General features: G+C 40.3%; 1 protein-coding gene across 1 annotated transcript in view; it reads right to left on the reverse strand.

Annotated features, from left to right (window-relative positions):
* LOC146860917 (mucin-5B-like) overlaps positions 1-17,022 on the reverse strand; it is a 286,252-nt gene that overhangs the window by 230,244 nt on the left and 38,986 nt on the right. The window contains exons 7-8 of the mRNA XM_085646184.1: positions 5,713-5,838; positions 5,158-5,275 (exon numbers count right to left, since the gene is read on the reverse strand). Of these exons, the coding sequence (XP_085502310.1) occupies positions 5,158-5,275; positions 5,713-5,838 (244 nt within the window). The remainder of the gene's footprint in view (positions 1-5,157; positions 5,276-5,712; positions 5,839-17,022) is intronic.

The raw sequence follows: 17,022 nt of genomic DNA on the forward strand, positions 1-17,022 counted from the left end.
GCGCACCGTGCGCGAGCGTAATTCAGATTGGTGGTTAGACAGTCAACATTTGAATCGGTCGAAATCAGGAAGTGTCGGACGCCATTTTGTGTGTGGCAGTGAAAAAGAAAGGTGGAGAACGTGAAAAGGGGGCAGGGTAGAGAGTTCCTGACCCCCTAGCCTTTGTCAGGGGGTCCCTGAAGGATCCCGAAGGGTGAAAAAAACATTTTATTTTTTTCAAAAAATCGCGGCATGCACGCACGGCGGCAAAGAATTCATAAAAAAAATTACAACACAGTATATTAGGAATATAGCTCTTCTTGGAGAAGTGAAGTGAGTTCTGAAAAGAACTGTTTTTTTTGTCTTTTTTGTTTTGTATTTTTTTCTTAGTTTTTTAACAATTTTGTATTTTTTTAAATTTTTTTAGAGCAGCAAAAAAAACAGGGAATGAAAAACTGTTCAACAGGAACAAAAACAAAAAATGAAAAAAATTATGGGGTGGAGCATGTGTGCTGCTGTATTTTGTTCTCTATTAAGTTAATGCTGCTCTCACCATAACAGAGACCAACATTGCACACCTTGCACCGTATATGAACCTTCTGGAACAGAGGGTGGATATCCAGAGGTCTTGAAGCAGGTGAATCTGCGGCCGCAGATGATGTGCTCGGCTGAGCTCCTGGAGGGTTGTCTCTTGTGGCTCTTGTAGACTCACGAGCATAAGCCACAGGATGCACTTTTTGGAAGTGCCTCAACATAGAATAAATACTAAAGGAGTATTTTTTGGGGGGATCTCCTCTAGATAAGACAACTCCACAAACAGTGCATGTGACTTTTGGGGCATTCACCTTCTTCTGGCCCTCTGGAAAAGTAAAGAACTTCCATATGAATGAGTCCTTTTGTTTGCTATGGCTTGGTGGCACAAAGGTCTCCTCTTCACTCCCTGAAGAAGACTGCTGTTCTGCCATTTTCACGTACTGGAAAAGCTGTTCAGCTCCTTCTCCCAGGAAATAAGAAGAAATAATGAGGGGAGTGGGTGTGGTGTTTGAAGATTCTGGAACTGAAACTACTATGAACCAATGAAAAGTGTTGTTTCGTAATCACATGACTTGCCGTGCGCGCACCGTGCGTACATGGAGCACGCACGCATGCGCACACGGAGCACGCACGAATGCGCACACGGAGCACGCACGGAGCACGCACCCATGCGCACACGGAGCACGCACGCATGCGCACACGGAGCACGCACAGAGCACGCACACATGCACACACGGAGCACGCACGCATGCACACACAGAGCACGCACGCATGCGCACACGGAGACGGTGTGCGCACCGTGAAAAACCCTAAAAAAAAAGCAACAAAAAAAACTGTTTATAAGTTTATGGAAGATATTAACTATGCTGTTCAACTTTATCCAAATAAAAAAAAAAGAGTTGAGCCATTCCATATTACAGGATACAGTCAATCTATAACTATATATATAGGTAGTTTATTGTAAAATAAATATATAAAAAATATAATAATACATACATAAATTAGCATTTTAAAAAACTTGCAAATTCAGTAAAAAAAACATAGGTTTCACACACGTTATAGTTAGAAATAAGCATTTAAAAAACCTTTGAAATTCACTGAAAAAATCATAAGTTTCACACACCTTATAGTTAGGAATTAGCATTTAAAAAACCTTGCAAATTCACTGAAAAAACCATAGGTTTCACACACATTATAGTTAGGAATTAGAATTTAAAAAACCTTGCAAATTCACTGAAAAAACCATAGGTTTCACACATGTTATAGTTAGCTGGACATTTCACTCATACAAAGCCATTGAAATTCCCCCGTTATAGTTAGTTCAGCTAACTATAACTCGCGCGCCCGCAATCCACCGCTGATGAAGTCACATATTACATCACTCATGACATGGTCAGTGACATCACTCATGACATCACTGATGACATCTCAAATGACATCACTGATGACATCACTGATGACGTCATCCATGTGATAAATACCGCATCTTCTCACACCCTAATATAACCTTTGATACACCGACTCAAAATTTCAGAGTTCCATTCTCAAAACCATAGATACTCCAATACCAATAACTATATACCCACTTATTAACTCTTAGGTCTACATACACCTCCACTCATTCACCTGTACAGTCACTCATACTTACAGTCACTCCATACAAGACTATCATATGCATTTATACACCTATATAGACACTCACACACCACTAATCATCCATAGAGGTACTCTCACACCTAGTCAGTCATGCAAATAATCACACTCCCATTTACTCACCTATGCGGTTATATACACTCAGGTTCACTTACTCATAAAAATAGTACCATATTCTTACGCTCTTATAGAATCATTGATACAAGCACACACTCATCCATACAGTCACTCTCACAATCACACACTCTCACATCTACCCACTTATATACTCTTACACGCATATATACTGCCTTTCACATATGTAGTTAGTCACAAATGTACCACTGAGATATACATTCAATCCCTAACACACCCATACATACATTCACTCAACCATACAGTTCATCACAGATGCACTCTTAAAACCCTGCACCCACTGAATCACCCACTCACACATCTAGTCACAGAGTAACACACACCCTAACCACACAAACACTCAGGAACCCATACAGATACTCAGACAAGCAATCAATAACTCATATAGACACTCATATAGCTATTCACAAAACCATGCAGCCAGTTATACACCAACATACAGACAAATACAGACATTCACACCGTTTAGTCACTAGTCTGCAGTAAGATACATTTAATAACTCACTTATAGAGTCAGTTATGCACAAAGAAAATCATCCATTCACACACTTGTACACCCACTTATTCTTCAACAGGCCTTTCCCTATATATATTAAACATATTAAAACTGTTCAGAAACACATACTCAATGGATGACGTCATCAGTGATGTCATTTGAGATGTCATCAGTGATGTCATGAGTGATGTCACTGACCATGTCATGAGTGATGTAATATGTGATGTCATCAGCAGTGGATTGCGGGCGCGCGAGTTATAGTTAGCTGAACTATCTATAACGGGGGAATTTCAATGGTTTTGTACGAGTGAAATGTCCAGCTAACTATAACATTTGTGAAACCTATGTTTTTTTCTGTGAATTTATATATATATATATATATATATATGTTTGCCTTCTATAATCTACTCGCAATCTCAGGACCTCATATTCCTTTTTCACTGATCATTTCCCACTTTAAAGAACCTTGTGTGGGAGGCCAAACGTATTCTAGAATTACTGTTCCACTTGGAACAGTTGTCCTATTAAGTTGCACATTCAACCAAATCTGTTCCAAATTGGAAGCTATTAAAGACCCATTTTTTCCACTGTAGTTGTTAGTTTAGTTTGCCTAGCTTTTTGCTACCTCGTTGTGTGCCAGGAGACCCCTATTAATTCACGCACTTATATAACTTATAAATAACAAAACATACCATATTCACAAAAGAAAACATACACACGAGTTAATCTACATGTGTAAATTTACTCTTAAGATTTACTTTTGGCTGTTCACCATTTTCGAGTATAATAGTGCTAAAAAATGTAGACTTACACATCACCACACTATAGAATAGGGGGTGTAGTCAGTAAAAACATCTTATATGACTGTAAAGTTATTACTAGAAGTGACCATATTTGATTTTCCACATACTTTGAGACATCAGCAACAGGAGTGGAGATTTGATAATGTATTGAACTATTTGTAAGTTGAATGTTTATGTAAATTAACTTTATATATCTATTTTAAATGTAGATTACATTTCTAAAAATGCTAGAGGACTATTAACTAAATGTTAAATTAAAATGGCAATACTCTAAGTATATTCAATTACACTAAAACTATTTTTAAAATATTTATATAAAAATAAAACCCACCTAAAGTAATATATTTATATTAATTCATTATGTATTAAAAGTTGATATAAGTAATGTATAAAATATATAGTTGTTTTTTTAAGTTGAATTAATTTTTAAATGTAATTTTTTAAAATTAAAATATGATTAATGGAATAATATTATTAATATTAAAATACATTTCCGTAATTTACTATTGAGGGTGTTGCAGTGCCTGTGTGTGGCCCTGGGTGGTGCTAGGCTTAATTCAATTCTGAGCTTGAATAAATTCACAACGGGTTGTAGTGCCCTTTGGCTTAAGTATCTATAAAATTAAGTTTGTGAATATTATTGGGCTTACTTTTTTGTGAGTGGGTGCATGTCCCTCAATAATCCCTTTTCTCACCCTCCCATAACTCCTTCTTACTCCTCCCAAAACCACTCCTTTGTATAATAACAATTCTCCATTTTCCACACCTTTACTACTAAAATAAATATCTGTGTGTGTGGTGATCTCCACATTCATAGCAGAGATCTCTGCACATAAAATAGAGATAGGAGAAGAGAAGGCATAGACCTACCCACATCAGTTAGAGAACCACATTTTAAAGTATGTTAGTATCACTATTGCAATACTACTAAACATCCTACAAAATGCAGTTTGTGAATAGGCTCCACAGTGTTTCAGTCATGCGTCAAAACTGCTTCAGTTGCCAGAATTATGAATGCCTCTGGCAAAGACATCTTCTCCTCTTAAAAGGGACTTTGCAGTAATTTTTGATAGCAGTTCCTTAATATGCATCTATTTAGCACCCCTGGTAGCTTATCAACTTGGTAAATTTCAAAAGAAGCTACTCTAAAAAGTGCTTTAGAAGTTGGATAGCTCAGTGTTTTGGAACCTTCTGTGCTGGCTTTCTCCTGTGTCTCAAGAATCTCACTCTCCAATTGTGTGTTTTAGGTCCAGAGTACATCACTAATGTGAAATACATTTGAGTGTTGGGTGGTCTCATCACCAAAATGACACAAGCAGTGGTCTACGTTGCATGTATGTATGTGGTATTTGCAAACACAGGCCAAAGTGAAACCTGTCATAGCCGAAAGGCAGGGGAGTAGTCTATTTCCGAATTTAACCTTCAGTGATTTCGTCTCTTTTGACATTCTTTCCTCTAGGGCTGGCAAGGTCCCCACTTAAAAGAGATGCAATACATTTAAAGAAATTCGGGACCTGAAACTTAAATTTATAGCTGCACTAGAAATAAAAGCTTTACCAGATGCGGCACGGATTGGAATAGGTTCCACCTCCAGGATAAACCACTCCATTGTAGGTGCACGAGCACTGATCAGGAGGGATGCATGTTTGGCTGCTGATGTCATCAAATACAGTACCTACAAGAAGAGAAAAAGGCGATGAACAGATGAATGGAATATAATCCTATGGAACATGATTTTCCCTGAGACACATGCAATTGGTTATAATAGTCATGGTATGTTGGAAACAGACTTGAAGCTACCTTGCAAGTTGCAATCCTTAGACAAATGTTTGGGGCATTATCTTAAAGACTTCCTCTAGAAGGGTAAAGAGGTCCAGTGGGCATTCACATGCACAAGCAGAGGTCAAACTGGTGATACAGTTCTCTGGTTATTTTTAAGGAAGAGAGTAAAATGTAATTCCATATCTAATCAGAATGTCTCCACCCTCCTTTCTATATAGCTATGGAACAAAGATTGCCCACCTCAGTGGGCACATGGAAATTTAGATGTATTGCCTGAAGATCATTTTGATTGGAGACTCTGGGATAAGTCAGGGAAAACATAAGACTTGCCTTGAGGGCAGAAGCAGCCATCCAAGCAGTTATCTCGATGGAATATGGTAGCCCCATGGTTGGAGCAGCTTTCTGAATCCCAGGGACCACACTCATTGTATTCCATCCCAGGAGGACAGTTCATTGCTGCAAGGATTGGATGCAAGACATATCAATGTTAACAGGCTGTCATAATTCCATATTTGATATTACTGTGAAATAAAAAATCTGTATCATTAGATAAAATGGCTATCACTTGTTAAAAGGAAAAACTTCAAAGGAAACAGTTAAGGTACGTTTTACTTTGGCAGTCAAGCCAATTCAAAATCTGATCATATCTATTATGAACATTTTTTACGTAGCACAAGTTAAACATGCTCTAGAAGATCCAGAGAGCCACAAAAGGACTCAATAAAGACCTAAAAGAGAGAACTAGTAATAATAACTCTAATTAAACTGTGCAACCTCTCAATAAGAACAAGGACCCACTTCAAAGCAGCATATCCCTTAAACAGTTCCTTCCAGACACAATCTCCAACACCCACACTAGGTGACACTTACCTTTTTAAATGGACATAACCAAATATTTTAGGCGAGAAGACAGACACTTATGCTACACAACTCCTAAAGCTTTGACCAATCTGGCACTCCTTCATCAAATCCCATACACCTCTCACCTCTTTTTGGAAAAAGGGAAATTCTTGAACACTAATGAAGAATAGATTGCCATCCTCAAAACAAGTTAAGCGGAAGGATAGATGCCTACATGATTTAAATGTATTGTTCCTTATCTTTACAAACAAAATTATAGATGCACCTTAGTATTTGATCCCATTGCATTAACTTAACAGCTCTGCCAGACGTTTTCGTGGGGCCTGGGCCAACTTAATCCCAAATATAATAATAACCCCTCCTCCAGGTAAAAGAGAAAACATGGCAGGTCTGGCTCTGTACTCATTTTCATTGATTATGCCACACATGTATATTATGGCCATATGTTTTCCTGAGATATAATGTAATCTAAAAGAGAAAAGTGCACATAAAGCAGCATACAAAGTGCACGCGTTCTGTAATTATGATATTTATATATATGCGTGTTGCTAATGTTCTGCTTTAGTAATAATGAATTTATAACATTTATAAGGAAATGATTTGCTTTGCCATGTAATGGAAAACATATGTATGAGAAATGCATTTACTTTATGACGTGATTGTTCATTGTTCTTGTCTTAGCCTTTATTTAGTGATAACGTGTATTGAAGCTTTTACTACATAACTTAATCAAAGGCCTTAAGCATTTGGATTTCACAATGTTTAACCTTCAATATGAATTTTCTCTTGGATGTGATGGGGGTTTTTCTTCCCATCCCAGATGCCTACTAAGATGACCGAAAGGATAGAAAGGAGGCTCCTGTTATCAAAACCGATGAGGTTGTGAGAAGGGAGACAAGGGTGACGCAAGTTACAACCAGAAGGGAGACCCTCTGTCTGTGTGGAATGGAGGAATACATTCAAGGTCATTTAGAGATATGTGGGTCAAATAATAAAGTGTTATTGACGTGTTATTGAAACATACATCTAAGGAAAAAGAGTTTCGACTATGTCATGTGAAAGAAAGTATTGTTCTAATTGGGTCCATGAAAATAATTTATTAGGGTTTTCAAGAGTATATTTAGGCAATGCTTGTAAATGTAAGCAGCACACACACTATTACGCTGAGACTTAGGAGAAGAGACGTTTAGACCTCTATACCTTACATTTCTATACTTCATTCTAATTGTGTAGCTTTACGCTATGCAATGCTTTATTCTGAAACTTCTACTGAAGTTTCATGCTGACACCTTTCTCTCCATTTTACAGATCTAATCAAAACCTAGTTTAGCATTTATGAGGTAATTTAATATAGACCTAGAGATGTTCATGTATGAAAGACAGGAAGGTCGAACTTTTTAATCTTCTTATTCTGTTGTGGTTCTACTATTCGGTACCATCATCTCTGATGTTTTCATCGGTTATCTACTATTGAGAATTAACTTTGTACGTAGAGCTTGAAGTCCATTGAAAATTCTGTATTGCTACACAATGTTTTTGAGATTGATTTAAATTACGCTATTAACATGTAATAAATATAAGTTTAACCTGATTTCTGACTTGGAGCTTTACTGTGCAGCCAAATGGTTTGCACTGTATTTATAATTTGAACTTTTAAGTAACTTCTTTATTCTTCAAGCTCTCTAAAAGGTCAGGATCGGAGGGGACAAAAAGGGCCCACATCCCCTCTGCTGGATCACAAGCAGGCCTGCATTCAAGTGTATAATTCCATTTTTGCAACAAATAAAACAAACATAGGGCATGGGACCTTGATAAAGCATGGGGCCTTTGTATTATGACTTGTCTGTCCCCACCGCCTTGTGACAGCCCTGCTAAGTTAAAGCTTTGAGAACATTCTTCAGATAACCTTTAGCGAGCTAAATATGCAGAACTTCTCTCAGACTTTCATTCATCAATTTAAAAACTTTATGTATGTGCCTAAGGATTGCCTCATTTTCTTGGTGTTCCAAAATTGTTGTATCTTTCAGCGTTTCGACTTGAAATTCCAATTCATACCTCAGGAAATGCCTGTTTTTGTCATTGTTTCTTCATCCAGGCTCCAAAGAAAATAAATAATCCTATTGGTAGTAGTCTGTTGATGGTTTTAAAATATTTTCCAGATAGTCTTCTCCTGATTGGCAAATAGTTCTTGCATAGGCAAAAGACATGAATCAGTGCCTCACTGGCAGAGGTGCAGCTGGGCCAGTGGGTGTAATGGACTGACCTTTTTCCATCAGTATATTTTGTTTACTGGCAGGTTATTGTAACATGCTAGGAAAAAGAGTATTATCTGGGAAACCGATATAGATCATCCTATACAAAGTCCCTTCATTCAATCTTTCCACTACTCTCTGTTTTAAGAGATTTAGGTGTTGGGGCCTTGTCTCTGCTGTGATTGTCGGAACAACCAAGGACTTCTAGATCTAAATGTCCCAGTGCTCCATTTGTTTATTTATATATTTGGAGTTTCTAGGTTGAGATTATACAGCATTAAAAGCTTTATCAACATGATGGTCTATTGCCCTGTTTTTCCTCCTTACTTGCCATGTTTTTCTTCTTACTGCATAGAATAGCAGTGCTGCACTGATGTTTTCCCAGATTGCGAAATATCCAAAATCACCCTCTGAGGCACCACAGGGCCCTGGTGAGAGCCTTAGCGTTTTCATTTTCTGATTGGTGTAGTATCTGTCCTTCGATCTGAAGCTCAGCTCCTTAGCCTATGGCACAGCATACTTTAGCCTGGACAATTTGGTTTAAATTGGCGTCGCTGTAATTCCCTGAAAGGATTGCTAAGTGAAGAATGCTTTCAGCCACCTCATCTGCTTTGCAGGAGACCTCCTCCACATGCAGTCCCACCTGAGGGTTTCAGAGATGTTGGCACACTGATACTTGAACAAACTATTTTTTTTTTATTTTCTTTCCTCCAAGAAGAAGAACCTTACTTCATCTTGGGCCATATGCCCTGATTCTTGCAGGTTGACTTTCAGCTGGGAGAGCATTTTCATGGCAGGGATATTAGGACTGAATCATCGGCATGAAGGAGTGCCATTTGTACTCCTCCAATTTGATGCCTGCCCTAAGTGACAGTTAGGATCATCAATTGCTTTTTTTGTTTGTGTAAAGGTTAAATAGATGGTGTGCCACAGGCATTTCTGTTTCACCTGGAAATTGGTCATAAATGTGTTGCTTCTTTCAATGTCTATGTCGATCCATTTTTTCTAAAAAAATAATAATTTACATGTGGCTTACAGCTTGACACAGTACAGAACCTAGTGGTTTCAGCTTAATCCTAGGACTTCATTTAACTACTTGAGAACCTTTGTTCTGAGAAGTATGAAATATCACTTGAGAAAAGAAGAAAAAAGAAAAGGCCCATCGCAGAATCAACACCAGCGATATTTGTGTGGCTCTGTGACTGTTCTCTCGTAACAGTTCTATTGTGAGAGGATTAGATATATTTGAGTGTTAGCACATAGCACATAGTGATGGGTGACAAATCTTTCCTTTTCTCTGTTTCTCATTCCCCTCTTTAATGCCTACCTACTCTCCTCCCTCCATTGGTTGAGAATGTCTCCACAATAACTACAATCCTTACTACCCTGCCTTCATTGATTATTACCAAACCAATAAATCTGGTATCACAATTCTATTTCTAGCAGGTTTAATTATTCTTCACTACTGTAAGTTCCACAGTAATGGTATATCGCAGTTGGCTCTTGAAGTGTTCAAACTTTTGCGGCACTAGACTTTTTGACTTTTCCACTGTTTGGATAGATGTTGCCGTCCCTAAGCGTAATGGCAGAGGGGACAAAAAATACACATATCCTAGCAAAAGTACCACATTTACAGCATCTCACCTAATTACTTCTCTCATGTTAAATTTTACATACTCCTCAAGCTGCTAAGCTGCTCCAGGAATACATTTAGAACCATGAGGGTGGTTCCTGATGGCTGAAGGCTGATTGACGATATCGGGTCAAAGTACAGGAGCTCCGCATTACCGCAAATTGAGAACCCTAAGATACATCGGTGCGCTCCCTAAGTAGAAGGGCAACTAAAGACGCTATTATCAAGCGAACAAGCACCCTATTTTCAAGCTGCATCCATGACGCTTAAATGCCTGTATGTACCAAATACGGATGAGAGCCTTCTTTTGATTCACGTCTCCATACTTAAATCTAGTGCCGGTCAATGACATTCTATGACCCTGCCCCTAAGTTCATGGCCGATATTATCATTTGTTTATAGAGACCTGGCTACTATCGATTAGGCATACAACCTCCTGAAAGCTGTGCTTCTATTTCAAGCCTTTGGTAACACGTTAATTTCAGGATCTTGAACTTCAATAGTCAACTATTGTTCTATACTTCATTTGACATCTCGCTAACGCTCATTCAGCTGATTACCCTTATCAACTACATATCGACCGTATATTCAACTTCACTTGTCCAAATTGTTGGATGGCCTTGTGAATATAATTATTTATTTTTATACTATTTCTATTCTTGAATACAAATGTTCTATTTATTACTTCTTGTTTATATTTATTGTTCTTATATATTGTTGTCAATTAAATGAACTGAAATGAATTTAAGAAAAAACAAACATAAATAAAATCATATATTCCTTTATAATAATTGTGTATTCTGATCTATGTGTAGAGCACAGTCAGTGGTTGTCCACTTTTCGTACACCTAGAATATTTTGAAGTCATTGAAGCTTGCTATAATTTCTTTACCTATTGTAATACATTTAGAACCAGACACCAAAACAAAACATGTGCCCATGACCGACTTGAGATGCATTACATCTTGGCTAAATGAAGTGTGAATTGGGATAAATGTTAACCAAATTAAAGATGATTAAAACTATCTGCCAACCATACATCTTCGAGGAGCTAATGAAGACAGAAAATCATGGAGGCCTCAGTCCCAATAATATCTCCTAAAGTCTAGGCATGATAAACCCACTCTTCCCAATCATGGACAGAGAGAGAAAGTAAAAAATACTTCTGGATAATTATATTTTAATGACGCTCACTCTCTTCTCAGTCATCTGGTAGGTTTTAGATTTTTATACACAATATGAATTCAGCAACTTTAGTTAGATAATTGACTGTGTTCAATTATAATGGGCATTTGTACACCAAGATAGATCACTTCCTTGGTCATCTTGTGCATGGTGGTTGTACACCTATACTATTATCGGGCTTGGTGAAGTTGATTTTGTATCCTGAAAACCAACCAAAGTTAGCTGAGGTATCACATACCTTGCAATTGATGGTATTTCTAGTGAATCTTTGTCATACAGCTTCATTTTATTGTTAGATGTCCCACAAAATGAACTCAGGAATTTAATTAATGGACCTAAGTAGCATAACTACAGGTTCAGTGAAAATTGAGAATTACCGAGGAGAAAGGGGACAACATTGCTGGGTACCGCTGTGTATAAAAGATGATTTGCTTTTGGATGTCATTTACTAGCACTGTTGTCTTTGGTGCTTGATATGGAGCTTGAATTTTGATGGTAAACGAGGAAGGGAATTTTAATAATGATACTACATACTACAAATAATTCCAATGAACTTGGCTGAATGCATTTCCAGCATATGTGAAAATGGCAATCAATGGATGTTTTAAGACACTTGCTATAGTTATGCAAGCCAAAACGAATATAGCATGTCACAACACATGCTATAACATTGCGTGCTTTTACAACGTGGTCGTTTCAATGACCGCGTTGTTAGTATGCGATACCTTTACATTGCAAGTCATTAGAACGACTTGCTGTAGGGGGCGCACTGGATTTAGGAATAGTATTATTTACTATTCATACTCCAGTTTGCGAAATAGTAGGGAAGGTGTTGGAATTCATTTCCAATACCTTAGCACCCCCTACAGCAAGTCGTTCTAATGACTTGCGATGTAAAGTTATCGCGTACTAGCAACACGGTCGTTGTAACGACCGCGTTGCAACACCACTATGATGACAGCGTTGTGAACGCTGTTACCCGCCAATACATCTGCTATATTCTTCCCTAATCTATGCCTTATTATAAATTGCTGCTGAACTTTATGAATTATGAAAAGTAAGACTAGCTGCAAAAGTGTGGCTAACATCTTGGCATTTTGGCTATTGTTATATTTAAGAATGATGAGGGATGATAGAATACGCTGGCTTTTGGATCTTTACTAGATTTCACAATTGTTGTCCTTTATAAGGATTCCGAAGTCTAGCCTGTTTCTATGTATAATATATTAAAAGTAGCAAGAATTTGTGATATGAGTAGTTTCCAGATATCTGCCAGGATTCCATTTGGACCAGCATCTTTATCTTTCTCCAGGAATTCAATATATGTTTTAATTTCCTCCACCATAATATCAGCCACTCAATGACACTATTATAACTCAGTTAGCAACAGAAAATCTTTTCTCTTGTGGAATTCTTTCTGTTTAGCTAGACATTTCCCTGGTGGGTCAGAATATTATGTCTCAAAGACAATACAAACACATATTGAATATCATCCTAGGGGATTTCATATTTACTCTGTTCCTTATTATTATCTGGATTTTATTCTGATTTAGTGTTTTAGCTATCTGCCAAACAAAAATTCAAATTTTGGCATTTTCTACTTTCCTCATATCATTTCCCCTGACGGGGTCTAGTTTTATGTATAAAGACTTACAGTTCCCAAAGAGATTGTGCATTCTGAGCTAATTTAATGTTTTTTGCTAAGTGCCTTTGTACTGATTCTTCAATTGTGTCTTGAAGTTCTAATTCATGCTGTTCAATCTGAGTGGTAAGCCTTGCTCTCTCTCTAGCTACTTTCCAATCCTTCCTAATTGTGTATCCAGTAATTACCCCCACAAGAATGCCTTAAATGCATCCCTGCCTGTAAAGGGCATTATGCATTTGCCAAACTACAAATTGGTGAGATGGTGCTCTGCCTGGACTCAGTCTACACGTCACCGGGCCCAAAGTGTTCCTTTTTCCTCCAGCTCTCCTGCATCCTGACAAATATTAATGCCCCAAATTTTTTGATAGAGGGGTCTGGAACTTGGCATGGGACATGATCCTGGACCGTATGGGCCCTATTGATACAAAACATAATGCAGATCAGGCCCTCCTGGGGATTGTTCAAGTGTACCACAGCCTCTGTGATGTCTGGCCTCTTCTGCACCCGACAGACATAGAATACACTTACCTGTCCCCTGTACAGGGCACGCATTTGCGATTGGACTCATTCCTAGTGGCCCATCCATTGCTTACCCTTGTATGCAAGGCCTTTATTCTAGAAGGCAAGAAGGTCCTGATTTGAATCCTCCCCAAGCTGGGAAAAGACCTCTATCTCTGTAGTAGTTACCATCCTATTTTCCTCCTCTATGAGGATGTCAAGATACTGGCCTGTGTTTTACCCACCAAACAGGTTCCATCCTCGCTTGTACATCCCACACAGGTGGGGTTTGTCTCAGGCCACACTTCGTGCAATCATCTACAATTGTTGTCCCATGCGTTTTTTTGGCGGCCGACCTAGCGGAGGAGGCCTTATCACTTTCGCTAAACTTTTATCAGGCCTTCGATAGGATAGACTGGAACTATCTTTTTGCCACACTCCAAAAGTTCGGTCTACGGTCAGATTTTACATCCAAGATCCGCTGGCTCTATGACTCCCCCTCGGTGCAGATCAACTGCCTGGCTTGCTCTAGGATCCCTGCCCACCCAAAGGAATGCCTTCTCTCCCCTTTGCTCTTTCTTCGAGCTATGTAGCCCCTGGCAGCGGCCCTGTTGAACCAGATAGTGAGCATACCCACAAAAGTGGCCCCCTTGAAGCTATAGCTATATGCAGATGAAATCCTGCTCAACCTTTCAACCTTGCTCACCTCCATTCCTGTGGTTTTGGACATTATCGATATGCTTGCTGCCATATTTAGCTATAGGCCCTCTCACTCTTGAGGATTACCACCTGCATTGCCATTGCAGGGCACTCATTCCATGGAAGAATACCCTTCTCAAATATCTGGGCATTTATGTCAATAGAAGATTGAAGCGCATGGTGGTGGACAACTTGGACCCACCTATTGCATGCATGCAACTGGACTTTGACAAATGGTCTTGTCTAAACCTGTCACTGCGGGGTCGGATGCAGGTGCTGAAAATTGTAACTCTCCCGCGGTTTACTTGTTTGCTGGGCATCCTTTCCCTGTTGGTTCCCCTCTCTGTACTTAGCCAGGTGTATGAGACCGCCCCCCCCCCCCCTGCTGTGGTCAGAAAACTTAGGCGCAGGCTCATGAGCTTCTCATAGTGGACGCCTTTCTTCATGGCAAGCACTTATTTGTATTAACCATGTCCTCTGAATTGGTGGGGCGGTAGTCCATTGGGGCCCATGGTGCGCTGTAGGGATCCACACACTGATGCATCTGATCACCTGGTGGGAGCTTGAGTCCCTTAGGACTTTGCAGGAAGAATTTGTCCTGCTTCATTCCAATAATGGCCCTATACACAGCTGCGCCATCAGAAGATTTAGCCTGCAGTCTTAGATTATCCCTCCCCCCCGGTACTCGCACACCTTAACGTGTGGGGGCAGTTAAGGGCATGACGTCTGGGCTGTATGACTTTCTGATTCATCACCTCTACTCCTAGTCACAAGCGGTGAGCCTCAGGGCAACTTGGCAGACCCATATTCAGGTCAAGTATGAGGAGGAGTATTGGGACAAACTTATGGAGGAACTGGGCAGGGGTGTATGTACGAGAGGCCCGGATGCAGTTCTGCCTCTACACGATCCTTCAGGGGTGGCACTGGATGCCAGTGCCACTCCGATCTGTGAGACTATTGTCCCACTCCTCTTGCTTGAAGTGTGACCACGTGCCTTGTGACATTGTCCCTATATTACTGGAATGCCCGATATCTGTCTCTCCTGGACCGTGGTGTGGAACACATTGAGGGAATCCATGGTTATCCCCACTCCGCTGCTGGGCCCAAGAATCCTGCTGCACAATATGTCAGATCTCCCCTGGCTAGCACACCATGCTCACTACTTACCCGCTACAGCCCTAACAGCGGGCAAGATTTGCGTCCTCGGCCATTGGGTCTTCCCACAGATACCAACATGTGAGGAGTGACTTGCAATCATGAACAACACTGCCTTCTATGAGAGGATCATCTTTAGCCTAATAGATAAGACAGACGTGTTTCGTTTCATTTGGTCCCTCTTCCTGAGGTAGGATTGAAGCGAACACAGTGGAATCCGCCTGGCCATGCCTAAATGGCCAGCCTTGCTGATCAGCCGCCTTCGGGCGCCTCCCTTCATGATCCCCTGCCCTCTCTTTCTCCCACGGCTCCCACCCACATCATTTTCCCTCCATTTTCCTCATTATGTATGATGCACGTCAGGACCGGCTTTAGGGCAGTGCGCCCGGTACGGTCGCACTGGGCGCTGAGCTTTGAAGGGGGCGCTGACCTGGGAGGTGGCGGGGGTGGTTTGTGGGGGGCGCTGTTTTTGCAATAACTTTTTATTGGAGAGATGGCGGGCACTTTTGCCTGGTGGTAATGAGAGAATCCGAGGAGGCAGTTATAGGGCGTGGGGGACAAAAATGATTGTCGCACCGGGCGCTACCAGCACTAAAGCCGGCCCTGATGCACGTCTCCGATAGCACTCTGGCTCTGGCTCTTTCTCTCCTTTTCCCGTGCCTCTTTTTTCTTTCTCTCATTCCTTCTTCTTTTGCCTGCTGACACTCCTCACTCTTCTCCCCCCGCCCCCTTCTCCTGTTGTTTACTGATGGTTGGGGTGGTTATACCCTCATATTAGATATCCTTGCACTGATGTTACCCTATCAACAATTCCTGTCACTTCTCGGATTGCCCTCAGCCATGAAATTAACATCCTAGAAAATATTGCCTGCTCTAATAGGTGTGCCTTCTTGACCCCGCCAGAATCAACTTTGAACGTATAGAGCAAAGCCCCTAGTGTGTCACTAATTCTTCCTGTTGAATATAAGAAAAAGCAAATATGATGAGCACATTGATAACTCGCGTTGTATCCACCCGCTGCTGATTATGTTTCTGTGCTCTTAAAAATAGCCAGTTTAGCTAAGGTGCTGGTATCGCTTTCCAAACAACTAACGACCATGAAGAAAAACCAATATTGTTATAAATGCAGAGGCTTTGGGAGTTCGGATGGTCAGCACTTCTTGTGCAGCACTACTAAGGAGCCTAACTATATCCCAGCAACTTTTGACATCTGTTATGACATGTCCTGCTCCTGGTTCTACTCCATCAAATCCTGGCAGGGCTCAAGGCCAACAGTGCTGTTCTACGACTGGCCATCAACGGAAGATGGTGCCGGAAGGACTCTCAAGGCCAGCTCAGGCGACGTGGCCCTTGGCCCACTTCCGCACTGCAAAGAAGCTTTTCCCCGTGATTTTATCTCGGTGACATTTAACGATGATTCTCTAGTCGATGAACTTATCAACTTTGAAGTATAAACAAGTCATTTAGAGGGATTGGATATGCCTAATATACAGATGAAAGTGTTACCTCCCACCTGCAGCACTTTACCTGCTATTGCGACTAACTCTTCAAACCCGTGTATATTTACATGCTACCCAGAAGCTCAGTCAGATTCATCTGACCTGAACCCAACTGACTGACTATCAACCGTGGCCCGGACTTGTCTCCTGCTATCTCTACAGGTCCTCTCAATGCTCCAGCGACAGCAGAGAAATTGGGTCTTGCATTAGGAA

Source organism: Triturus cristatus, chromosome 3_1 (genome assembly GCF_964204655.1).
Source record: "Triturus cristatus chromosome 3_1, aTriCri1.1, whole genome shotgun sequence".
Lineage (NCBI taxonomy): Eukaryota > Metazoa > Chordata > Amphibia > Caudata > Salamandridae > Triturus > Triturus cristatus.